This window comes from Pristiophorus japonicus, chromosome 7 (genome assembly GCF_044704955.1).
Source record: "Pristiophorus japonicus isolate sPriJap1 chromosome 7, sPriJap1.hap1, whole genome shotgun sequence".
Lineage (NCBI taxonomy): Eukaryota > Metazoa > Chordata > Chondrichthyes > Pristiophoridae > Pristiophorus > Pristiophorus japonicus.
The window spans coordinates 113787459-113814400 of record NC_091983.1 but is presented as its reverse complement, the minus strand read 5'-3'; the positions used below and the strand labels follow the sequence as shown (position 1 = coordinate 113814400).

General features: G+C 44.8%; 1 protein-coding gene across 1 annotated transcript in view; it reads left to right on the top strand.

Annotated features, from left to right (window-relative positions):
• Positions 1-26485, top strand: part of l3mbtl3 (L3MBTL histone methyl-lysine binding protein 3) — a 238339-nt gene extending 211854 nt beyond the window's left edge. Inside the window, exon 22 of the mRNA XM_070885259.1 lies at positions 25922-26485. Within this exon, the coding sequence (XP_070741360.1) occupies positions 25922-26065 (144 nt within the window). The 3' untranslated portion in view covers positions 26066-26485. The remainder of the gene's footprint in view (positions 1-25921) is intronic.
• The last annotated feature ends 457 nt before the right edge of the window (positions 26486-26942 follow it).

Genomic DNA, 26942 nt, shown 5'->3' with positions numbered 1-26942 from the left:
TCATGCTGTTGGCCTTCTCGGCCTTAGACAAGCTCCTGGAGGCATAGGCGACAGGTTACAACTTCCCCGCAATGTTAGCTTGTTGTAATACACACCCGACTCCGTACGACGACGCGTCACATGCTAGCACAAGTCATTTACACGGGTTATACAATACAGGCAGCTTGTTGGAGCATAAAATGTTTCTGGCTTTCTCAAAAGCAATTACTTGTTTTTTTTTTCCCATACCCAGTTCTCATCTTTACGCAATAACACATATAGGGGCTATAAGAGGGTGCTTAACCCCGGTAGGAAGTTACCAATATAGTTGAGGAGTCCCAGGAATGACCGCAGCTCCGTGACGTTCTGTGGCCTAGGAGCATTCCTGATAGCCTCTGTCTTGGCGTCTGTGGGCCGAATTCTGTCTGCCGCGATCTTTCTCCCCAAAAACTCCACTTCTGTTGCCATGAAGATGCATTTCGACCTCTTCAGCCGCAGCCCTACGCGATCCAGTCGCTGGAGGACCTCCTCCAGGTTTTGTAGATGCTCGACGGTGTCCTGACCTATGACCAATATGTCGTCTTGAAAAACCACCGTACCGACTTGAGTAGGCTCTCCCTGTTTCTCTGGAAGATCGCTGCCGCCGACCAAGTTCCAAACGGGCATCTGTTGTAGATGAACAGTCCCTTGTGCGTGTTGATGCAGGTGAGGCCCTTCGAAGACTCCTCCAGCTCCTGCGTCATGTAGGCCGAAGTCAGGTCGAGCTTGGTGAACGCCTTGCCTCCTGCCAGCGTCGCAAATAGGTCGTCTGCCTTAGGTAGCGGGTATTGGTCCTGTAGCAAAAAACGATTAATAGTTACTTTATAATCGCCGCAAATCCTGACCGTGCCATCACTTTTGAGTACTGGAATAATCGGGCTGGCCCACTCGCTGAATTCCACTGGGGAGATGATGCCCTCGCGTTGCAGCCTGTCCAGCTCGATTTCCACTCTCTTCCTCATCATGTGCGATACCGCTCGCACCTTGTGGTGAATGGGTCGTGCCTCTGGGACCAAGTGGATCCGCACCTTTGCCCCAGAAAAGTTTCCAATGCCTGGCTCAAAAAGGGAAGGAAATTTGTTAAGAACCTGGGTACATGAGGCCTCATTGACATGTGATAGCACTCGGATGTCATCCCAGTTCCAGCGGATTTTGCCCAGCCAGCCCCTTCCAAGCAGTGTGGGGCCATCGCCGGGGACAATCCAGAATGGCAGTTCGTGCACCGTGCCCTCATAGGTGACCTTGACCATGGCGCTGCCCAGAACAATGATGAGCTCTTTGCTGTACGTTCTCAGTTTCGTGTGGATGGGGCTCAGGGCTGATCTGAATGCCTTGTTGCACCACAGTCTCTCAAACATCTTTTTACTCATGATAGATTGGCTAGCGCCAGTGTCCAGTTCCATGGCTACGGGTAAGCCATTCAATTTTACATTTAGCATTTTAGGTGGACATTTCATCGAAAATGTGAGCACCCCATGTACTTCAGCATCTACTTCCTCTCTCTGAGGCTCGAAATTACTTTGATCCACCATGGACCGATCAGCTAATCTGCAAGCTCGTTGGAACTGCCCAATTGTTCTACAGCTCTTGCAAACATACCCTTTGAAGCGGCATGAATAGGCTGAATGGAAGCCCCCACAACACCAACAAGGTGTGAATTGCCGTGCATCTGAGTCATCTGGGTCACCTGAGGCCTGCTGGCAGTTGCAGGCTCGTGGTTTCTGCCCTGTACATTTCTGCTGGCAAACGCAGTTCCAGTTCATTTATGAACATTGCTCGCACTTGTGTGCTGAGAGATTTGTTTGGTGTTATCACTGGTGGACATAAACGCCTGTGCTATCGCAATGATCTTACTGAGGGTCAGTGTCTCTACAGTCAAAAGTTTTTGTGGGATGGTCTCGTGGCCAATGCCCAGTACAAAAAAGTCTCTGAGCATCTGCTCCAGGTAGCCATCAAACTCACATTGTCCTGCAAGTCGCCTTAGCTCGGTGACGTAGCTCGCCACTTCCTGACTTTCAGATCGCTGGCACGTGTAGAACCGATACCTCGCCATCAGCACGTTCTCCCTCGGGTTAAGATGCTCCCGAACCAGTGTACACAGCTCCTCATATGACTTAGCTGTGAGTTTCACCGAAGCCAGAAGATTCTTCATGAGGCTGTAGGTCGGTGCCCCGCATACCATGAGGAGGACCGCTCTCCTTTTTGCAGCGCTTCCTTCTCCGTCCAGCTCTTTGCCTACAAAGTACTGGTCTAGCCGTTCGACATAGGCTTCCCAGTCCTCACCCTCCGAGAACTTCTCCAGGATGCCCACAGTTTGCTGCATTTTTGCGTTGGATTCGTATATTCGTTGCCAGTTGTTGTGTTCCTAACACAGATGAGACTGCACACAGGGAGGTTAAAGTAACAGTGACCTCAGTCTTTATTAAGACACTCCAGAGTGAGGAACAGGACTTGGGGGCCGGCTTATATACAGTGCTTCCAAGGCATGCTGGGATCCCTTGGGACTTCAAGGGATGAGCTCCCTGGTGGCGGAACATGGGAGTGCATGCTTTACAGATACACAACAAAAGCCACCTCGGATTACGGATCAGGCTGACGTTTTGCAAACGCATATCAAGAGTGAAAGGGTAGTGTGAGGAGAGATAAATAGGGAACAAAAAGGTGCGTAACGCCTCCTTCTCGAAGCTGCAGCATCTGCCACCTTCTTTCAATTGCCTCTATCAAGGCCTCAGCGGCCGTGGCTCAGAGGCGGTTTGCATGCTGGTGACCTTCCTACTCCTCTATTTTCTTGCTCTGCTCAGCATGCACAGTTGGAACTACGCATGCGCATACTTATCATGCCCGCCTTTAAGAATCAGCTGGGTCAGGGATCTGTAGCAGCCTTCAGACCATGCGCATTTCACTTTCCATTTTAGTGCTGAGATTTTCGGTTGAAGCGCTCAATGAGAGTTGTGCAATGTCTAATTTAGCGCCTCCTTCCCCCTTTGGTGCGATTCAACCAAATTTCTCGGTAGGAGACGCAAATCTTTAGAGTGAGCTATACTTACCGCCCTGCCAAAAACAACCCTCAAAATGATTTGTACAGAATTTCCAGCTCCAAGGGCTGAATTTTTACTGTTGAGTCAGGTTGGTGTGTGGGGGTCACGTAGCGGGTTCAATATCCCGAACTCCATCTCTGCAGCGTGTGTTTAACTTAACTACATCAATTGAATTAGTCATGCGGTTTCCCGGCCAATTAGCTCTAGCAAGTCTGATGACATCACGGATGACTCTCCTTCAGCTCACCTATTTAAATGAGCCTTGCAAACACAGTTTGGGGTTGTTTTCTTTGGAACAGAGGAGGCTGAAGTTTGTTTTAGGAGGGTCTGAGGTGTTTGTGAGAGGTAGCTGTTGCTGTTATATAGTTCCAATACTTTGACTGTGAAGGTTGAAACATTTATAGCCAAGGATGCAGGCTCAACGCCAGAAGGCTGGGCCGAGGTTTTCTGATTCCTCCCTGGACCAGGACCACTTGGCTCTAGACCTCATTGCAGTCTTGGTCCAAACGTGGACAAAAGAGCTGAATTCCAGAGATGAAGTGAGAGTGACTGTCGTTGACATCGAGGCTTCATTTGACCGAATGTGGCATCAAGGAGGCCTAGTAAAACTGAAATCAGTGGGAATGGGGGGAAACTTTCCACTAGCTGGAGTCAAACCTAGCACAAAGGAAGATGGTTGTGGTGGTTGGAATTTAATCATAGCCCAAGGACTGCAGGAGTTCCCCAGGACAGTGTCCTAGTCACAACCATCAATGGTTCATCAATTATGTCATAGAATCATAGAAATTTACAGCACAGAAGGAGGCCGACAAAGAGCTATCCAGCCTAATCCCACTTTCCAGCTCTTGGTCGGTAGCTTTGTAGGTTACGGCACTTCAAGTGCATATCCAAGTACTTTTTAAAATGCTATGAGGGTTTCTGCCTCTACCACCTTTTCAGGCAGTGAGTTCCAGATCCCCACCACCCTCTGGGTGAAAAAGTTTTGCTCAAATCCTCTCTCAGTCTCCTACTACTTACTTTAAATCTATGCCTCCTGGTTATTGACCCCTCTGATAAGGGGAATAGGCCCTTCCTATCCACTCTATCTAGACCCCTCATAATTTTATACACCTCAATTCGGTCTCTCCGCCTCCTCTGTTCCAAAGAAAACAACCCCAGCCTATCCAATCTTTCCTCACAGCTATAATTCTCCAGTCCAGGCAACATCCTCGTAAATTTCCTCTGTATCCTCTCTAATGCAATCACATCTTTCCTCTAATGTGGTGACCAAAATGGCCTAACTAGTGTTTTATACAGTTCAAGCATAACTTCCCTGCTCCTTTATTCTATACGTCGGCTGATCAAGGCAACAATCTGTATGCTTTCCTAACCACCTCATCTCCCTGCCCTGCTACCTTCAGGGATGTGTGGACATGTACTCCAAAGTCCCTCTGTTCCTACTCTTCTCAGTGTCCTACCATTTGTTGTGTATTCCCTTGCCTTATTAGCCCTCCCCAAATGCATTACCTTACACATCTCCAGATTGAATTCTATTTGCCACTGTTCTGCCCACCTGACCAGAGGCTATGTTGATTGGCCTGTAATTACTCGGTCTATCCCTTTCTCCCTTTTTAAACAACAGTACAAAGTTAGTGGTCCTCTAGTCCTCTGGCACCACACCTGAAGCCAGAAAGTATTGGGAAATGATGGTCAGAGCCTCTGCTATTTTCTCTCTTGCTTCTCTTAACAGCCTGAGATACATTTCATCTGGGGCTGGGGAGTTATCCACTTTTAAAGGGGATATGGCAATTGGGCAGGAAAGTGGAGTTAGGTCGATGATCAGCCATGATATTGAATAGCCGAGCAGGCTCAAGGGAGCCGTATAGCCTACTCCTGCTCCTATTTTTTATGTTCTTGTGTGACACTGACATGGGCACTTCTAAAGTGGGTGGCAAGGGAGCAGGCCCGTTGTTCCCTAGAGAGGACAGCGAGTGCTTCTGTGGGGGCAAAGCCACTGTCCTAGGGCTGCAACTCCCCACTCCTACAGCAATGTGTGACAACAGAGTGCAGGAGGGATGTGATGTTCTGAAAGCCCCTGTCAACACTGACAATTTGACCTTTCCAGTCCCTGTATTTTAAACAAATATGGTAAATTCACTGCTGATGGTATAGCAACAAAAAGTTTATAATATAAATGAGAATCAGAAATTTCAGAGAGGGGAAAAGCAATTTATTTGTATTTTGTAAAGTGATAAATAATATATTTGTGAGGCCCCATAACTTTCATTATCAATAACCTTAAATACTTTAACCTTGTGTAAGGTATTTGATATTTTAATGTGTTGCAGTGACAGCAGATCACTGTCATATTTAGGCTGTAATGGCTATGATAAACATCAGAAACCATGTCCAAGTCTACCTGTGAACTATGGCATGGAAGATAATTAAAGATGAAAAATTTAAAGTGCAAATGATCTTTGAGTGTAATTTGCATATAAATATGGGAATTATCAACATGAAGATGAGATAGTTAATAATTAACATTGCTCTTATCTGTTCTAAGTGATATATTCCAGATAATATGTACTACTGTCTTGTCAAATATTTTGACAGTGAACTTCTCATCTATGTAATCAGTTTCATTTTACAGCGTACATAATCTATCTCCCGAAGGAATGGGGACAGTTAGCTAATTACACAAATTCGGCAGCCCATCACCATTAACCATTGCATGCCCACATACATGGTATATTTTGTGTTAGAGTAGTGAAATGTTAAATGTAGAAATGTTGAAATGTAGAACTATCACAATTGGTTCTGAAATTTAAGGCAGTATTTAGAGGTTGTGAATAGATTATGAAATACAAGATCAAAGTTCGAGTGATTAATGAATGTCAGCAGAAACCCAAGCTTTAGTCTCTTAATTTCACTGCCAGACATTTGCTATTCTTTATATTTTAACATCTAAGGTTCATTTTCAGATATTAATTTGGGGATTTTTTTAATTCCATGATAAAATAGTATGACTTAGCTGTAAAGGTATTAAAGATAATAGACCATCATTTGCTGTTGCAGGGTATCTAACTTTCCCTTACACATTTAAGTTTTAAACATTTTTGTGTGTCAAGTTGCTGAATGTGTGAGCTGATAACGTTGCATTGAGGGAAACAGGACATCTGGGACCTGAGTGAACAGGGTCCTTAACCAACCAGATTAAAGGATTCTTAAATTAACAGCAAAAGGATTGAGACGGTAGTGTAAGTTAGAATGGATGAATTCAATGTCAAATCAGGTACAGAAAGAGAAATAAAGGGCCCAAATTTCCCCAACCTCTTTTTTCGGCGCACTCTCCCGAGATGCGCCGACTTCGTGTGCTCAAAACGGCACCAAAAAACTTAATAACGATTCTGGCCGCTCCTCTGTGTGTCCCGGGTCCTGGCGCAGTGTTTCTCGTGGAATGGGGGTGTGAAGCTACAGCCCTGCGGCAAATACAGTGCTGGCAGCTGCGCGCATGTGCAGTAGCTCCTCGCCCTACCAGCGCATCCTGCAGGCTGTGAGCGAGACCCGATGCTCGCCGCCCCTATTCCTGGCCGAAGGGACGATCCGATAATCTTTAGTACTGATACTACTGCTGAGGTGCTTCCGCTAAAGTGACTTCAGTCTCATTTTAATGAAGTGGGCATTTATGCCTGAAACTTGACCAGGGCTGTAAGAGAATATCAATGCCTCAAGGCTTTGTTCGTTCTGTTTGGCTTGGAATTTAAAAAATTGTATGCACCAGAGAAAACCAATGGAACTTTCTGCAGTCGTTTCAGAGCCTCACTAGAAAGTGCACCCAAGTCGATACAGGGGCACCAAAGCTAATGCTCAGTGAAAACACCCCTGGCAGTGTGTTGTCTCAAGGTCAAAGGAGATCACAGACTTTATTACAAAAGATACACACCCACCATCTGTGACTGATGTCAGGGATTTAGAGGACTGATGCTCTTCCTGGTACTAGGTTACAACTAATTTGTCCCTCGGAATGAAGTCCAGTCCTTCGGGGTAGGACTTAAGTTTTATTTCTTATTTTTTTTTATTGACAGTTTTTATGGGCCCAAGTTTCCGCGCCCCCGGGCCCCGGTTGAAACGGTGCACCTCCATGAGGTGCGCTGATTTCTACACTAAAAATGGCGCCGAAAACTTACCTAGGTATTCTCCTCGCTCCTTGGAACGTCGCAGACCTTGGCGTCGCACAGCACAAGCAGTGGGGGGGCGGAGCCAGGTCCTGCCGCTGAAAACAGTGCCGGGACCTCTGCACATGCGCGCTAGAGTGTGCGCGCATGTGCAGTAGCTCCTCGGCCCCGTCGGCTTTCCCTGCCGCTTTCAGCCTCCCCCCCCTTTACCAATGCCGCATACAGCGTCCCCCACCCCCTCCCCCCCTTTACCAATGCCGCGTTCAGCCTCCCCCCCCCCCCACCCCCACCCCTTCCCCCCTTAACCGATGCCGCATTCAGCCTAGCCTCCCGGTGTGCATCTTACCGCCCATAGCCCTGGCCGAATGGGCTCCCTCATCGACGGCCAGCTGCTAGTGTTTTCTGTAGTAAAGCTTTGCTGAAGGTAGGACTTCTATTTTTTATTTGTTTATTTATTTATTTATTGATTGATTGATTATGTGGTCCTAAATTCTTGTTTGATTTACATTCAAGTTTACTCTTCATCTGCTTTCAAAAGGAATTCTGTAAAATAATTTCGCTGAAACTCTTATTTACAGGACTTGCTATAATCTATTTGCTAGTTTACCAATCCATTTTAATCTAGTGCTTTGTAAGTCTTGGTGTTAGGTGCTGGTCCTCTCAGCTTTGTTTAGTGCTTGGTGCTTTAAATGTACTTATGCTTCTTTAATGTTGTTGTGAAGGTGTTTAGTGCTTTCAAGGTCCTCTGTGAACTAATGAAGAGTTGTTTCAAAGATAGAAATCAAAGTATCAAAATATGGGAAAATAGTAAGAGCAGGAGCATCCCTTCTTCCCCCCCCGCCCATCTCTGGCTACCTGCGCTGATTTCTTAACTCTCCGCAAGGGTTTTCTGTGCGGCCACAAGTGGCCACATACGCTGGTCTAAGTTAGTTTAGAGCAACTATTAGCTGTCCAAACTGGCTTAAATGGCCGAAACAGGCATAGGTGGCTGGTAACACCCCCTTTTGAACAAAACTAAACTAAACTTAAAAAAAACCCTAACTAACTCACTTACACTGGCGCATATTAAATATGCAGAATGGGGATTTTTAAGATGCTCCAGAAAAATCAAGTTGCTCCAAAAAAAAACGGAGCAACTCCTGTCCAGATTTGGATCCTATAGAGCGGGAAAGAAAGATTGGATTGGCAGAGAAAAAAAAACAGGCATAAGGCAAAAGTTTTTTAAAAAAGGAGGAAAGAGAAGTGGAGAGGCGGAGAGATTCAGGAAGGGAATTCGAGAGCTTAGGGCCTAGGCAGCTGAAGGCATGACCACCAATGGTGGAGCATTTAAAATCAAAAGGCCAGAATCGACTGAGCGCAGAGGTCTAGGAGGAAGATAGGGCTGGAGAAGATTACAGAGATAAGGAGGGGCTAGGATGAGAATTTTAAAAATTGAAGCATTGCTTAATTGTGACCCAATGTAAGTTGACAGCACAGCGGAGATGGATAAACGGGACTTGGTGTGAGCTAGCACAGGGGCAGCAGAGTTTTGGATGACCTTTATGGAGGGTAGAATGTGAGAGGCCAGCTAGGAGTGAGTTGGAATAGTAAAGTCTGGAGGTGATAAAGCTATGGGGTTTCGACAGCAGATAATTTGTGGTAAGGATGGAGATGGGCAACATTACAAAGGTGGAAATGGTGGCCTTAGTAATAGAACAGATATAAGCTAGGAAGTTCAATTCATGATTGTTATGTCTTGAATAAAGAGTCAGACTAGGTACTGCAAGCTCAAAGTAAGGTGTGACCGTAGTCCTTTATTACAGATCTCAGAGTGCCTCTCCAGCCTGTGAGGCCTCCTTATACACAGGTGCTCCCAAGGGATTGTGGGATCCCTTGGAACTCCAGGGGATAAGCCCTCTGGTGGTTAGACATGGTATTTACAGGTTTACATACAACAACACTTCCCCCGCCCCCCCCCAGCCAAAGTCAATAGTGTAACTATTTATAATTTGAGTCGATCTGGGGTCTTCCTTTTCCTGGTTGATTGTCTCGGTGCAAATGCTGGTTTTGGTGAGTCATTTGTTGGGCCCTCGCTGGGCTGTTGGGGGTGGTGAGTCCTGCTGGGCTGCTGCGGGTGATGGGTTCTGCTTTGTGGTCAGTCGCTGGGTCGGTTGCCACTTGTGTGTGTATTGGAGGGTCGAAAAAGGTGGCGTCTATTGTGGGTTGTTTTGCATAGTCCATAAATCTGAGTTTGGTTTGGTCCAAGTGTTTCCTGCAGGTGAGTCCATTTGTGAGTTTGACCACAAACACCATACTCCCCTCTTTGGCCAAAACAGTGCCAGAAAGCCACTTGGGACCTTGTCCATAGTTCAACACAAATACAGGATCATTTATCTCAATTTCGTGTGACACATTTGCGCGATCATGATATGTATTCTGTTGAAGCCGCCTGCTCGCTACCTGTCGTGTAGATCATGGTGTACTAACGAGTGCCTTGTCTTAAGTGCCCTTTTCATGAGCAGTTCAACGGGAGGGACCCCAGTGAGCGAGTGGGGTCTTATGTGGTAACTAAGCAGGACTCGGGATAAGCAAGTCTGCAGTGAGCCTTCAGTTACCCTTTTCAAGCTCTGCTTGATTGTTTGAACTGCTCGTTCTGCCTGACCGTTGGACGCTGGTTTAAACAGGGCAGATGTGACATGTTTAATCCCATTGCGGGTCATGAACTCCTTGAACTCGGCACTGGTAAAGCATGGCAAACATGGCCCGTAGGCTTTCAATGGTGGCAGTGGACGTGCTTGCCGACATTATCACACATTCAATCCATTTGGAGTACGCGTCTACAACCACTAAGAACATTTTTCCCAAGAATGGGCCTGCATAGTCGACATGGACCCTGGACCACGGTTTGGAGGGCCAGGACCATAAACTTAGTGGTGCCTCCCTGGGTGCATTGCTCAACTGTGAACATGTATTACATTTGTGCACGCAGGACTCGAAGTCTGCATTGATACCAGGCCACCACACGTGGGATCTGGCTATCGCTTTCATCATTACAATGCCTGGGTGGGTGCTGTGGGGATCACTGATGAAAGTGTCCCTGCCCTTTTTTGACACCACTGCCCGATTACTCCATAGGAGGCAGTCTGCCTGTATAGACATTTCATCTTGGCGCCGCTAGTACGGCTTTATTTCCTCCTGCATCTCTAACAGGATACTAGACCAACTTCCATGGAGCAAACAGTTTTTTTACTAAGGACAGTAAGGGGTCCTGGCTCGTCCAGGTTCTAATGTGTCGGGCGGTAACAGGTGATTGCTCACTCTCGAATGCTTCCATTGCCATGACTAAATCTGCGGGCTGTGCCACCTCCACCCCTGTGGTGGGCAATGGCAGCCTACTGAGAGCATCGGCACAGTTTTCTGTGCCTGGCCTGTTGCGGATGGCGTAGTTGTATGCGGACAACGTGAGCGCCCATCTCTGGATGCTGGCCGATGCATTCGTATTTATCCCCTTACTTTCAGAAAAGAAGGATATAAGCGGCTTATGGTCGGTTTCCAATTCAAATTTGAGCCCGAACAGATAGTGATGCATTTTCTTTACCCTATAAACACACGCTAGCGCTTCTTTTTCGATTATACTGTAGGCCCTCTCAGCCTTAGACAGACTTCTGGATGCATAAGTAACCGGTTGTAATTTCCCAAATTCATTAGCTTGTTGCAATACACACCTGACCCCGTACGATGACGCATCACATGCTAGTACCAAACGTTTACAACTTGTTTGAACATAACAGCTTCCTAGCTTTCTCAAAGGTATTTTCTTGGCTTCTACCCCATACCCATTCATCTCCTTTATGCAGTAAAGAGTGCAGGGGTTCTAACAATGTGCTAAGACCCGGTAAGAAGTTACCAAAATAGTTCTGGAGTCCAAGAAACGACCACAGCTCCGTCACGTTCTGTGGTCTTGGTGTGTTTTTGATTGCCTCCGTCTTCGAATCGGTGGGCCTGATGCTGTCCGCCGCGATTCTTCTCCCCAAGAACTCCACTTCAGGCACCAGGAAAATGCATTTCAAGCATTTTAGCCTGAGCCCCACATGATTAAGCCAACTAAGAACCTCCTCTAGGTTCTGCAGGTGCTCGACGGTGCTAGTCAGAGTAGGAATCGTAGGATAGCTCAGATGAATACGTGGCTTGAGCAGTGGTGCAGCAGGGAGGGATTCAAATTCCTGGGGCATTGGAACCGGTTCTGGGTGAGGTGGGACCAGTACAAACCGGACGGTCTGCACCTGGGCAGGACCGGAACCAATGTCCTCGGCGGAGTGTTTGCTAGTGCTGTTGGGGAGTAGTTAAACTAATATGGCATGGGGATGGGAACCAATGCAGGGAGACAGAGGGAAACAAAATGGAGACAAAAGCAAAAGACAGAAAGGAGATGAGTAAAAGTGGAGGGCAGAGAAACCCAAGGCAAAAAACAAAAAGGGCCACTGTACAGCAAAATTCTAAAGGGTCAAAGTGTAATAAAAAGGCAAGCATGAAAGCTCGGTACCTCAATGCAAGGAGCATTCGGAACCCAGGAGAGGGCTCTGAGCTAGTTAGAATGGGTGAGAACTCAGATGAACAGGACCCCAAGAAAGAATGCAAAAGGCAGGAGGCAACAGAGCAGAGTAGCACTGGGGTAAGTGTAAACCACAAGGTGATAGGAAGGGACAATATGTATGAATATAAAGGGGCTGCAGGAGGGGTCAAAACTAAAAATCATGGTTTAAAAACTAGTATTAAAACACTCTACCTAAACGCATGCAGCATTCAAAATAAAGTAAATGAGTTGACGGCAAAAATCATTACAAATGGGTATGATTTGGTGGCCATTACAGAAACGTGGTTCTCAAGACTGGGAATTAAACATACAGGGGTATCTGACAATTCGGAAAGATAGACAGAAGGGAAAGGAGGCGGGGTAGCTCTGTTAATAAAGGTGATATCAGGGCAGTTGTGAGAGACGATATTGGCTCTAATGAACAAAATGTTGAATCATTGTGGGTGGAGATTAGAGATAGTAAGGGGAAAAAGTCACTGGTGGGCGTAGTTTATAGGCCCCCAAATAATAACTTCATGGTGGGGCGGGCAATAACCAAGGGAATAATGGAGGCATGTGAAAAAGGAACAGCAGTAATCATGGGGGATTTTAACCTACATATCGATTGGTCAAATCAAATCGCACGGGGTAGCCTGGAGGAGGAATTCATAGAATGCATACAGGATTGTTTCTTAGAATAGTATGTTACAGAACCTACAAGGGAGCAAGTTATCTTAGATCTGGTCCTGTGTAATGAGACAGGAATAATAAACGATCTCCAAGTAAAAGATCCTCTCGGAATGAGTGATCACAGTATGGTTGAATTTGTAATACAGATTGAGGGTGAGGAAGTAGTGTCTCAAATGAGCGTACTATGCTTTAACAAAGGGGACTAAAGTGGGATGAGGGCAGAGTTGGCTAAAGTAGACTGGAAACACAGACTAAACGGTGGCACAATTGAGGAACAGTGGAGGACGTTTAAGGAGCTCTTTCATAGTGCTCAACAAAAATATATTCCAGTGAAAAAGAAGGTCGATAAGAGAAGGATAACCAGCCGTGGATAACCAAGGAAATAAAGGAGAGTATCAAATTAAAAACCAATGCGTATAAGGTGGCCAAGGTTAGTGGGAAACTAGAAGATTGGGAAAATTTTAAACGACAGCAAAGAATGACGAAGAAAGCAATAAAGAAAGGAAAGATAGATTCCGAACGTAAACTTGCGGAAAACATAAAAACAGAGTAAAAGCTTTTACCGATATATAAAATGGAAAAGAGTGACTAAAGTAAATGTTAGTCCCTTAGAAGATGAGAAAGGGGATTTAATAATGGGAAATGTGGAAATGGCTGAGACCTTAAACAATTATTTTGCTTCAGTCTTCACAGTGGAAGACACAAAAACCATGCCAAAAATTGCTGGTCACGGGAATGTGGGTAGGGAGGACCTTGAGATAATCACTATCACTAGGGGGGTAGTGCTGGATAGGCTAATGGGACTCAAGGTAGACAAGTCCCCAGGTCCGGATGAAATGCATCCCAGGGTATTAAAAGAGATGGCGGAAGTTATAGCAGATGCATTCGTTATAATCTATCAAAATTCTCTGGACTCTGGGGAGGTACCAGCGGAATGAAAAGCAGCTAATGTAATGCCTCTGTTTAAAAAAGGGGGCAGACAAAAGGCAGGTAACTATAGGCCGGTTAGTTTAACATCTGTTGTGGGGAAAATGCTTGAAGCTATCATTAAGGAAGAAATAGCGGGACATCTAGATAGGAATAGTGCAATCAAGCAGACGCAACATGGATTCATGAAGGGGAAATCATATTGAACTAATTTACTGGAATTCTTTGAGGATATAACGAGCATGGTGGATAGAGGTGTACCGATGGATATGATGTATTTAGATTTCCAAAAGGCATTCGATAAGGTGCCACACAAAAGGTTACTGCAGAAGATAAAGGTACGTGGAGTCAGAGGAAATGTATTAGCATGGATAGAGAATTGGCTGGCTAACAGAAAGCAGAGAGCCGGGATAAATGGGTCCTTTGCGGGTTGGAAATCGGTGGTTAGTGGTGTGCCACAGGGATCGGTGCTGGGACCACAACTGTTTACAATATACATAGATGACCTGGAAGAGGGGACAGAGTGTAGTGTAACAAAATTTGCAGATGACACAAAGATTAGTGGGAAAACGGGTTTTGTAGAGGACACAGAGAGGCTGCAAAGAGATTTAGATAGGTTAAGCGAATGGGCTAAGGTTTGGCAGATGAAATACAATGTCGGAAAATGTGAGGTCATCCACCTTGGGGAAAAAAAACAGTAAAAGGGAATATTATTTGAATGGGGAGAAATTACAACATGCTGCGGTGCAGAGGGACCTGGGGGTCCTTGTGCATGAATCCCAAAAAGTTAGTTTGCAGGTGCAGCAGGTAATCAGGAAGGCGAATGGAATGTTGGCCTTCATTGCGAGAGGGTTGGAGTACAGAAGCAGGGAGGTCCTGCTGCAACTGTACAGGGTATTGGTGAGGCCGCATCTGAAGTACTGCGTGCAGTTTTTGTCACCTTACTTAAGGAAGGGATATACTAGCTTTGGAAGGGGTACAGAGACGATTCACTAGGCTGATTCCGGAGATGAGAGGATTACCTTATGATGATAGATTGAGTAGACTGAGTCTTTACTCGTTGGAGTTCAGAAGGATGAGGGGTGATCTTATAGAAACATTTAAAATAATGAAAGGGATAGACAAGATAGAGGCAGAGAGGTTGTTTCCACTGGTCGGGGAGACTAGAATTAGGGGGCACAGCCTCAAAATACGGGGGAGCCAATTTAAAACCGAGTTGAGAAGGAATTTCTTCTCCCAGAGGGTTGTGAATCTGTGGAATTCTCTGCCCAAGGAAGCAGTTGAGGCTAGCTCATTGAATGTATTCAAATCACAGATAGATAGATTTTTAACCAATAAGGGAATTAAGGGTTATGGGGAGCAGGCGGGTAAGTGGAGCTGAGTCCACAGCTAGATCAGCCATGATCTTGTTGAATGGCGGAGCAGGCTCGAGGGGCTAGATGGCCTACTCCTGTTCCTAATTCTTATGTTCTTATGTTCTATGTCCTGATCTGTAACCACGTCCTGGAAGATCACTGTGCGCGGGACCGACTTCAGAAAGCGTTCCTCTGGAATATCGCCGCGGCCGATCGAATCCCAAACGGGCATCTATTGTAAATGAAGAGACCTTTGTACATGTTGATGCAGCTGAGGCCTTTCGATGATTCCTCCAACTCCTGTGTCATGTAGGCCGAGGTCAAGTCCAGCTTCATGAACGTTTTCCCTCCCACCAGCGTCGCAAATCGGTCGTTGGGTAGTGGGTATTGATCCTGCAGTGAGAAACGATTGATAGTTACTTTATAATCACCACAGATTCTGATGGTGCCGTCTCCCTTGAGGACTGGAACAATCGGACTGGCCCACTCATTGAATTCAATCGGCGAAATGATGCCTTCTCGTTGCAGCCTGTCCAGTTTGATCTCCACCCTATCTCTCATCATGGAAGGTACCACTCTCGCCTGGTGATGGATGGATCGCGCCCCAGGAATTAAATGGATCTGCACTTTTGCTCCTTAGAACTTCCCGATGCCTGGTTCGAACAGCGAGGGGAACTTGTTTAGGACCTGCGCACATGAGGTGTTGTCAACGAACGAAAGCGCTCGGACGTCGTCCCGGTTCCAGCATATCTTTCCCAGCCTGCTCCTGCCGAACAGCGTGGAATCATCGCCCGGTACCACCCAGAGTGGTAACTCGTGCACCGCTTCATCGTAGGAGACCTTTACGGTCGTACTGCCAATTACGGGAATCAGTTCCTTTGTGTACATTCTCAGTTTAGTACGAATGGGAGTCAGGACTGGCCTTGAGGCCTTGCTGCACCACAATTTATCGAAGACTTTTTGCTCGTTATGGACTGGCTTGCGCCGGTGTGCAGCTCCATTCAACCTTCAGCATTATCGGGGGACACGTTGTGGTAAATGTGTGCACCCCATATACCTCTGCCTCCTCGGTCTGAGGCTCTGGTTCTTCATGATCCACCATGGATCTGTCCTCCTCTGCAACCTGGTGGTTTGCAGGATTAGCAGGGTTTGCAGCTCGCCTGCACATATGTTGGAGGTGTCCAATTGTTCCACAGCCCTTGCAAACATATCCTTTGAAGCGGCATGAATCGAAATGATGTTCACCCCCCGCAGCGCCAACAAGGTGTTAATGGCCTTGTATTCACCACCCTTGATGGTGAACTCTGAGTCATCTGCGGATGTGCAGCTGCAGGCGTGTAAATCCTACCCTGTACATTTCGATTCGAAAACAACGTTACTTTGTTCACAGTACTTGCAGCAGCACTCGTGTGCTGAGAAATTTATTTGGTATTATCACTGGTGGCGATAAATGCCTGGGCTATCGCTATGGCTTTACTCAAGGTTGGGGTCTCTGCAGTCAAAAGTTTGTGAAATATTACTTCATGGCCAATGCCAAGTATAAAGAAGTCCCTGAGCATGTGCTCCAAGTGTCCTTCAAATTCGCAATGTCCTGCAAGGCGCCTTAGCTCGGCGACGTAGCTTGCCATTTCCTGGCCTTCAGACCTCTTGTACATGTTGAACCGATACCTCGCCATCAGAACGCTTTCCTTAGGGTTTAGATGCTCCCGGACCAGGGTGTACAACTCATTGTATGACTTGTCTGTGGTCTCGCTGGAATGAGCAGATTTTTCATGAGGCCATACGTTGGTGCCCCGCAAACGGTGAGGAGGATCGCCCTTCGTTTGGCAGTGTTCGCTTCTCCTTCCAGTTCATTGGCCAAGAATATTGGTTGAGTCGCTCCACGAAGCTTTCCCAATCATCTCCCTCCAAAAATTTCCCCAGGATGCCCACAGTTCTCTGCATTGTTGCGGTTGGGTTCGTTATTTGTATCTCATCGCCAGTTGTTATGTCTTGAATAAATAATCAGACCAGATACTGCAAGCTCAAAGTAAGGTGTGACCGTAGTCCTTTATCTTACAGATCTCAGAGTGCCTCTTCAGCCTGTGAGGCCTCCTTATATACAGGTGCTCCCAAGAGATTGTGGGTTCCCTTGGAACTTCAGGGGATAAGTCCTCTGGTGGTTAGACATGGTATTTACAGGTTTACATACATAACAATGATCAAGTATGACACCAAATTTGAAAACACACTTGATCAGCCTTAAACAGATGATGGGGAGAGAGATCGAATCAGTGGAAAGGGAACGGAGTTTGTGGCGTGAACCGAAGACAATGGCTTCATTCTTTCCAATATTCAATTGGAGGAAATTTCTACTTATCAAATGCTGGATGTTGGACAAACAATCTGATAGTATAGAGATGGTGGAGGGTTCATGAGAGGGGTGGATGGTAGAGCTGAGTATCATCAGTGTACACGTGAAAGCTCACGTTATGATGCCGGATGATATCACCGAGGGGCAGCATGTAGATGGTAAATAGGACGGTGGCAAGGATAGATCCTTGGGGGATTCCAGAGATGACCATGCAGGATCAGGAAGAGAAGTCATTGCAGATGATTCTGTGGTTATGCCTGGAAAGATGGGAATGAAACCAGGCGAGTGCAGTCCCATCCAGCTGGACAATGGTAGAGAGGCGTTGGAGCAAAATTTTGTGGTCAACTTTGTCAAAGGCAGATTCAGAAGGATGTGAGGGTTTAGTTTACCTTTGTCGCAGTCAATTAGGATGTTGTTTATGACCTTGGTAAGAGCATTTCAATGCCGTTTTTGCTAATGGCGGAGCGGTAAAACTTGGACAGCAACTTTTGGACATCCTCTTTTAACCTTGCATTTGCCCCTCGCCTGAAGTTGCTGTAGCATGTGCGCATTAATAACAGGAAGTGCTATTAGCCTCACTGTTGTTATGACAGCAGGCTATGGACCTATATTGTTGTGGAGGTGAAGAAATATGGAGTTAATAATCCTGCCTTCGCTGGTGGGAAAAGTGGTTCTTCAAGTCGCTGAATATGCGAGAACTTCATTTGACTACATAATGGGGGAGTCATTGACCTTCTTGGCATCATGTAGTGCACATGCAATCCCCTGATCCAGCTTATTTGAAATGAGTGTTAAAAGCTAGCCAAGTCCTCACATGTCAGAAACACATTCTTTAAACCTGCAATCTTCATTTCTTTGCTGCCAAATACTTGCAAGCAATATGATTGCCTGTGGTTCTTCTGTGTAGGGGGTATGGTAGTTTGGTGATTGTTACTAGATTAGTAATCCAAAGGCATGCACTGCAGCCATACATGGTAAGCATTCAAAGTGCTTTAAGGTCATATGAATGCATAGGATGCAGTAGCAGTAAAAGTAATGGATTATGAGGAAACATTTTGGGGCAACCACATCACTTGATGTAGAATGCTGTTGTGTGGCCATACCTGAGCAACTTTCTTCAGGTCTAATATCTTCTTGCGTAGCCAGCTCCTTTGGGTGTTAAGAGCGTTCACCTTGTCAGCCAACTGTTGCCAATCTTTTCTGTGGCGGATCCCTGTTACAAGTTTCAGATCTTCTTTAGATAGCCTCTTGTGCACTGTGGTGCTGGTCAATTCCATAAACAATGCATGTATAATGCATTCAGGAGTGTGCCTATACTCCCAATAATTAATTATACAATAGTATAACCCAGCGGTTAACAATAGTACCCCCGTAGTGATCATAACTGAATATTACGACTTTCACACATGCCTTTCTGCACTTCTCCAATCTTTCAGTAGGGGTATGGAGAGCCATTTTAGTGAGGCAAGGCCTGATATGTATCAGTAAGCTGCTTCACCTTAGAGAACTTGCAAAAGGAGAGAGAAGGAACCAATGCAGGTTCTTCAACATCTGGCACTGCCTGCAGGAATTCACCAACTCTGTCATGAACCCTATTGCTTACACTCACCGGCCCAGGTAGATTCTCTTGAGGTGATACAGATGGTGTAAAAGAGTAATTGACACAGTGTGCACAACTCCTAAGAAGCTAGAGAATTAGAAATTGGAAGTGGCAAATAAGGTTCCTGAGTGGAGGCTTGGGAGACATTATCCTCTGGCTGTTGAGTATTTGGATGATAATCTCTGTAATGCGAAGAGTATAGCATAGTGGTTATGTTACTGGACTAATAATCTTGAGACATGAGTTCAAATCCCACCACAGCAGCTGGGGAATTTAAATTCAGTTAATTAAATAAATCTAGAATTAAAAAGCTAGTAGCAGTGAGGCAGACTGGCAGGGCCAGATGCTCTTTACCTTTCCGCCATTGTTTATAGGTAACCTTCAGGGCTGCTGACCGAGTGCTGTGCGGCTCTTTGTCGGCCGGCGTGGACACGATGGGCCGAAATGGCCTCCTTCCATGCTGTAAATTTCTAAATTTCTATGTTAATGGTGACCATGGGCCCAAATTTCCCCAGGAGTTGCTCTGTTTTTTTTTGAACAACTTGATTTTTCTGGAGTATCTTTTTAGTTGCAATTCTGGCCATTTAATTTGCGCCAGTGTAAGTGAGTTAGTTAGATTTTTTTTTAAGTTTAGTTTTTTTTTCAAAAGGGGGCGTTACCAGCCATTTACACCTGTTTTGGCCATTTAATCAAGTTTAGCCAGCTAAAAGCTACTCCAAACTAACTTAGGCCAGCATAAGTGGACACTCTTGTACGTTCAGAAAAACCTTGCGGTGACGTACGAAATCAGCGCGGGCAGCCAGAGATGGGGGTGAAGGGGACCTTGCAAAACACTAAACACATTCACAACAACATTAAAGAAGCATAAATACATTTAAAGCACCAAGCACTAAACAAAGCGATACATTTGTACCAAGCACTAAAAGTAATAAGCAATTAATTAACAAATAAAAAAATAGAAGGAACCCTGCACCTAAAGCACCAAGACCAAAGTAATAAGCAATCAATTAATAAATAACAAATAAAATATAGAAGTCCTACCTTAGGGAAAGCAGCGGGCCACCGATTTGGCCAGGGCTAGGGACGGCGTGCTTCGGGCTCCTCCCACACAGCCTGCAGCGTGCGCTCACAGATTCGGCCCGCCAGGAGCTACTGCACATGCGCGCAGACTCTAGTGCGCATGTGCAGAGGTCCCGGCACTGTTTTCAGTGCTGGGATCTGGTTCCGCCCCCAGTCCACTGAGCCACGCTACGCCACCATCGAGGAGAGGCTGGGGAGCGGCCAGAATCGGGAGGAAGATTTTCGGCGCGCTTGGACGCGGACAAAAGCGGCGCACCTTGGGTGAGCGCGCCAGAAAAAGGGGTTGGGGAAATTTACGCCCTATGAAACTACCGGATTATTGGAAAAACCCATCTGGTTCACTAATGTCCTTCAGGGAAAGAAATCTGCAGCCTTTACCTATAGCAATGTGGTTGACTCTTAACTGACCTCTGAAATGGCCGAGAAAGCAACTAGGTTGTAACAAACCACTGCAACAAAGTCTGTGGGAGTACCTTCAACACACGGACTGTAACGATCCAAGAAGGCAGCCACCTTCCAAGGGCAATTAGGGATGGGCAATAAATGCCGTCCTTGCTAGCGACGCCCACATCCCCTAAATGAATAAATAAATAAAAAATGATAGCATTAGAACCAACCCTTCAAAAATGTGCAGCAGATGGCTTTGGTCAGATTCCACTACCATGCTTTGTGGTAATATCAGAGGGGGCTTTTCAATAATGCAGTGCAGATTGGAGTGAGTGGCGAATGCAGCAACATCTGCAAACATCCCAGATCCACAAACAGGTCAGTTGTTCCGATATGAATACATTGACTGTTGAGTTCAGGCCTTGCAAACCAAACAGGAATGATTTCTGCTGGATTCTGTTATGTCCAGGGAAGCATCTCAGAGATATTGGAGAATATCTCTCTTCAGGCCAAAGGAATACTCGTGATCAGTGGCTACCAATATCCTGGGGGAGAAAATAGCCCCGGGCACTAACAGGAGGCACAAACAACTTCTAGCGCGGGGGCGCTACCAACTCCCACTAAACGATAGCGCCCCGCTCCTGCCAGTAACGCCCCGGTGCAGGAAATCTCACCTCGCAGCTGTTACCACCCGTACGTCTCCATGTATATTGGGAAAGCAGGAGAGCGCTCCAATGAGACTTCTTTTTCAGAGGACAACAGGACAGGAATTCTCTCTGTTTTGTCCTCTCAGATGCCTTCACAGGTGGAAGAAAGTTAACAGAACAAGGCTTGCAGAGAAGCTAAATTCAGAGAAGTGGTCTGTAGCAGACTTAGCAGTCCCAAGAGGAGGGCCATCTACGTTACAAGAGGCTTTAGTGGAGCACCTGTTCATGGCCCCAAGTTTCCACATGATTTGCTCCTGATTTTTAGGAGCAACTGGTGGAGAACGGAGTATCTTAGAAATCGCAATTCTCCACATTTAAGTTTTCTGCAGTTCTAGTCAGTTAGAACAGTTTCACTTTTCAACAGAATTTTTTTTCAAAAGGGGGCGTGTCCGTCCACTGACGCCTGATTTGAAAGTTTCCACAGTGAAAACATACTCCAAACTAACTTAGAATGGAGCAAGTGAAGATTTTTGTAGGCTTGAAAAAAACTTGTCTACACATTAAAAAATCAGGCGCAGGTTACAAATTAGGCGTCCGGAACGAGGTGGGGGTGGGGAGGGGGGAAGGGAAGTCATTACATTCTACAATAAATCCTTAGTTATACTTATACAAATATTATACAAATAATTCCAACCTGAATAAAAATTTATAAGCAAAGAAAAGATTAAATAAACCATGTTCCTACCTGTGTGAAAGTGCTTCAGACAGGAAGAAGGCTGCAGGAAGCTTCACAAGTTGATGCAGCCATTCCCAACGGCAGTGGGAGGGAGGCAGTAAGGGCCCGACCGACGGTAGCAGCCGTTCCCGATGGCAGCAGCCGTTCCCGACGGCAGGGGGGGGGGAGGCAGTGAGGGCCCGACCGACCGCAGCGGGGGGGGGGGGGGGGGGGAGGCAGGGAGGAGGCTGCAGGAAGCCTCAGAAGTTGAGGCAGCCATTCCCGACGGCAGGCGGGGGAGGCCCCCCTGCCATCGGTCGGGCCCGTCGGGAAACGGCTGCCTCAACTTCTGAGGCTTCCTGCAGCCTTCTCAGTGCTGCAAGAAGCCTCAGTGCTGATCATGGAAGGGCAATGTGCTTTTATTAAAAAATGTTAAAAAATGAACAGCTACAAAGAACTTCAAAAATGGCCGAGTGCCAATGTTTCCTTCACACTGCGCGTGCGCGAACGCTCCAACACGCACGCGCAGGGTTGCTGGCACGAAAAAAACTCATTTAAATGGTACCCACCCCCTCCTACTTACAAAATCGGCGTGAGTGGTAGGCTCCGCCCCCTGAGCGCCGCGCCAAGCTGACATCAAGCTGCAAAGCGCTCGAGAATAGCGCGTTTTTTTTCAGGCGCTGTTTTCGGCGCGAAAAACGGGTGCCCAGCTCAGAGGGGCGCCTGTTTTGCCGCATGTGGAAACTTGGGGCCTAAATCTCAAACCCCAGGCCCTCGGGTGCATTTAGAACTGTTAGAAAGGACAGAAGAAAAATTGAAAAGTCACAAAGGGAGTCCACGGTGGTGAATCTTGGTGATTGTTTTGTTCTGAAGCCCAAAACTACGAAATTGTTGGAGTTTTAAAGATGTTGATGATGTTCATGGTTGTTCTGAAGGAAATATAACCTGGTCCTGGAACAGGAAAAGATGTTTAAATCTGGACTTTCATAAGACTCCTGCTTCTAATGAAGTCAGCTGTGTCTTGAAATGATGGTGAAATTCAATGGAGCAATGTAGTTATTACAGGTGGAATGGCAATAATGGGATTATACATTCCTGAAATTGGTTCAGATAAGTCTGTCTCATAACTCTCCCTGCTGCTGACTACTTTCTCCTCAGGATTCTCAGTTATCAGTCTTTTCGGAAAACTAAAATTATGAAGGGGCTAGCATGCAACCACAATTTGTGAAGCAGTATTGGGAGTGTGCTTATGGGAGTCCTTGGACCTATCTAGACATGTGAATCTTTTCTTCAGCATGGCAGTGGTCTGTTCCATTTGAATTCAAGTGTGAATGAATGTCTTAGCAGTGTTCCTCCACTTTACTGGTGGACCTTCTCAACGGTGTTAGCAGCCATGGTAATACTGAAAATGCCTTGTTGCTTAGAAACCATTCCAGTGCCTTGCTCTTAATTGTAGATGGATGCAGAATTACTGACTGTCAAAGGATGAATAAATCATGGAAGCTCCCTGCATATTTGGCAGTGATGTGCAGAAATCCATGCCTATAGTTGCACACTAATTGGACATTAAGGGAGTGAAATCTCTTTTGGTTGACTGAATGGTGTGTGTTAACAGGGGCTTGCAAAGCCACATGAGTGCAATCTGTTGTTCCAAGAACCCGTGGAAACCCAGTGAGCTGCTTAAAAATTAATAACCCGTTCACTCATTTGTCTTGCTCCTGTGTCAGTTGTCAAATCTCAGCTGCCCTAGCGAACAGGGCATTTATAACTTGCCTTATGCAAAAATGGACAGCAAATTGACCAACTCGGCAGCAGTCACCTATTGCCCAGTGGCAAGGAGATCAAGAACAGTAATTACTTTCTGAGCCACAGTAAGCACCGGGTTCTTGGAGTTTGCAAATCTCCCTACAGAATGGAACAGAGCTCTTCAAGTGCTTTTAGGGTGAACCTTAGCCTCCTAACGCATAACTCTTAATAATATTTTCAAAAAATATCTTCTGGGTCTATACCTCCTGATGGCTGGTTATGTACCGGAGAATCTGAATTGTCTGTGGTGCTGCCTTGTGAGCCTGATTTGCCAGATTTTCTGTTGTGCCTCTTCCTCTTCTTCTAACATATATATCATAAATTGGTTAGCCACACTGGGAAACCCATATTGCAGCCTTGGCATAATGTTTGAGGAAAATTCCCTAAACAAAGAACAGTCTTGAGAGAAACGCCCAAATAAATCACAGACGCAAAAATAAATTGTGAAAAAGTCTATTCAAAGTGAAGGTATGACTCCCTATAAAGCATTATGAAACACATACAGTTTATCTTTAAGAATGAATCTAATGGTCTTTCTATTTTGGGAAAATACCCGTTGATCTGCAGGTTAATCTTTATTACAAAGGGATTGGAGTACAAGAGAAAAGAAGTCTTACTGCAATTATATAGGGCTTTGGTGAGACCACACCTGGAGTATTGTGTACAGTTTTGATCTCATTACCTAAGGAAGGATATACTTGCCCTAAAGGGAGTGCAACAAAGGTTCACTAGACTGATTCCTGAGATGAGAGGATTGCCCTATGAGGAGAGATTGTTTAGGCTAGGCCTACATTCCCTAGAGTTAGAAAAATGAGAAGTGATCTCATTGAAACACAAAATTCTTAAGGAGCTTGACACTTTAGATGCTGGGAGGATGTTTCCCCAGGCTGCAGAATCTAGAACTAGGGGGTCACAGTCTCCAATAAGGGTTTGTGCATTTAGGACTGAGATGAGGAGAAATTTCTTCACTCAAAGAGTTGTGAATCTTTAAAATGATCTGCTCCAGAGGGCTGTGGCTGCTCAGTCGTTGATTATATTCAAGACCGAGATCGCGAGATTTTTGGATATTAAGGGATATGAGGATATGGCAGGAAAGTGAAGTTGCTGTAAGGCCAAATGGCCTACTCCTGCTCCTATTTCTTATGTTCTTATAACCTTTATGGGACTTTAGCTTTTAATGAAACACAGAATAATAATAATTAGGAGAAGGCATTTGGGTTCTCCAAGATCGAAATCCGCAAAACAGAAGAGTACAAGGATTATTGGGTAACAGTGATAAATAAATCATAATGGAAGTGTCACATTTGAATAGACTGCCAAAAGCAAAGTAATGCTAAAAGTGAAATAGAAAATTAAAGGGTTGCATGTATGTAACCTGGTGGTCTTTATAGACAATGGGGGGGCGGGGTAATTTTGACTTTGTGTGATAGTGTAAGATGGGTGATGGCAAATCGGCAGCCCATTTTTTTTGTCTCAATTAAAAAATGGTTGTCATCTGGAGGTTCTTCAATAGAACCAAACCAGACCACTTGTTTACTTTTTAATTGTATATTAACATCAATTTCACTGATGGCTGTATGCAGTCATGAGTAAGGAATTGCTTACTCAACTAAAAGTGATGCGTTTTCTTCACTAATTAACTGTCAAAATGAATTTTAATTGCTACATTGAACCTTAGAATAATCACATTAGTTCAGCCGAATTGGGACCCTAGTGACCTAGAGTTCCTATATTCACCTAGGTCTTCAAAATAAATTGTTAATTGGTTTCCAATATGTAATTTGTTAGATATAATTTACATTCAGTTATGAAGGATTGTAAAAGCCTGAGTGAGGTGAAGCCAGCAGGGACATGGGTGGGATGTTACAGGCTGTAAGTCTGGTTGGCTACAGAGTGATAGATTATGGGTTTGTGGCAGCATTTTTTGATGTGCTGAGTTTCTGTTCTCAGCTGAGCCACTGGGGAGAAGTGCAAAGGCTTGGTGGTTTTCAGAGGGAGGGAGGAAAAGCTGGAGAATATTTTTATTTTCTGAACTGTAGCTTTGGCAGCACAGGGAAATCAAACAGCAGGCTCATATATAGTTATTGGTGCAGGGGGCCTAAAGAGAGAAGGAAAATATATAAAAATGCAGAAGATATATTTTAAAATGCAATAATGTTCCTTTTTCTTTCCTACTTTTATGAGACGTGATTAGCTTTTTATCATGGTTATCATAGTAAGTAAACTGCATATGAGAGGAGCTGCAATCTAATAAATATCCATGATAATGTCAGACATGCAGCATTACAGTGTACTTCTGACATGATGAGAGCAAAATTACAGAATCATACTTTGCAAATTCTAACATGTGCATGTGCAGATTACAGGCTATAATTTTAAGAACATTCAAGTTGATTTCTTAAGATAAAGAAACTACATTATAAAATGTTGTATTAAATTTATGATTCTCAGATTTGTTACTCAGAGGTCCGAATGTTACAGCATTGTCCTCTTTAAAAAAAATATATATATATAGTTCATAACATGAATAACCACTGCCAATGTTACATACTGAGTTGAATATATATTAATACTTTTTATAACTTTTATTTTTCTTTAGCAAATTGATGGAGAAGCATTTCTACTACTGACACAGACAGATATTGTGAAAATAATGAGCATTAAACTAGGACCGGCTCTGAAAATCTACAATTCCATCCTCATGTTTAAAACTGCAGAGGAAAATGGGCAGAATGAGCTTTGAAAAGCCTGATGTACAGCGCTGCAGCTGTAGGTTACCTCTTTCTCAATTAAAACGCATCTTTAATTCAAAGCACAAGAACTCTATATACTAAAAATGGATTTCCAAAAGAAAACTACTGGAATATTTGCTGTTGACTTGGCAGACTCATTGAGAGTGCTTACAATTTCAGCAGTTCTAAACCATGAGCTCATCTCCCATCCATTTCCTCAGGACTTAATTATGCAAATAACTGCCCAGTGATAGCTGGTGTGGTCTCTCTGTGATTGACCCTTGAATTGTATATTTAAATGTGCTGAAGGGTTTCTTCCAAGAACTGGACACTTAATCTAACGGACACTAAAATGAATTATTTGTGTTCATTTTTTTCCTCCTTTTGTTTGCAGTGGAATGATTTGTTTTGTGTTTGTGTATAGAATTGTTTGACAGATTACAATAATATCTGGTAATGTAACATTTCATTTTCCAAAATAATGAAATATACATAAGGATATATATTTTCAAAAGTTAGCCTTGCTGGACTTAATTTAATATTTGATTGTATACATCTTAATAATTTAATATTCAAAATATTCAGGCAGATCTTAAATAGTTAATTAAGACAAACACAATTGGCCATTCCCAGCTTTAATTAAAATGTTCTCTGGTTTATTAAATGTTTATTACTGCTTGATACAATAATTATTTGGTGAGTGGTTTTGCATAAAGGATGAATGAACTGCAGGTACAGTCAAACCTTGTTACAAACTCACATCAATATATTTTCTGAGACCTTGTTCCTTTGCGCACAATGTCACTTATTGGGAGCATGGATTGGAGAATCAGATGGGAAGCGGCCCAAATCACGATGCCAATAATTTTGGTCATTTTAATGACTAAA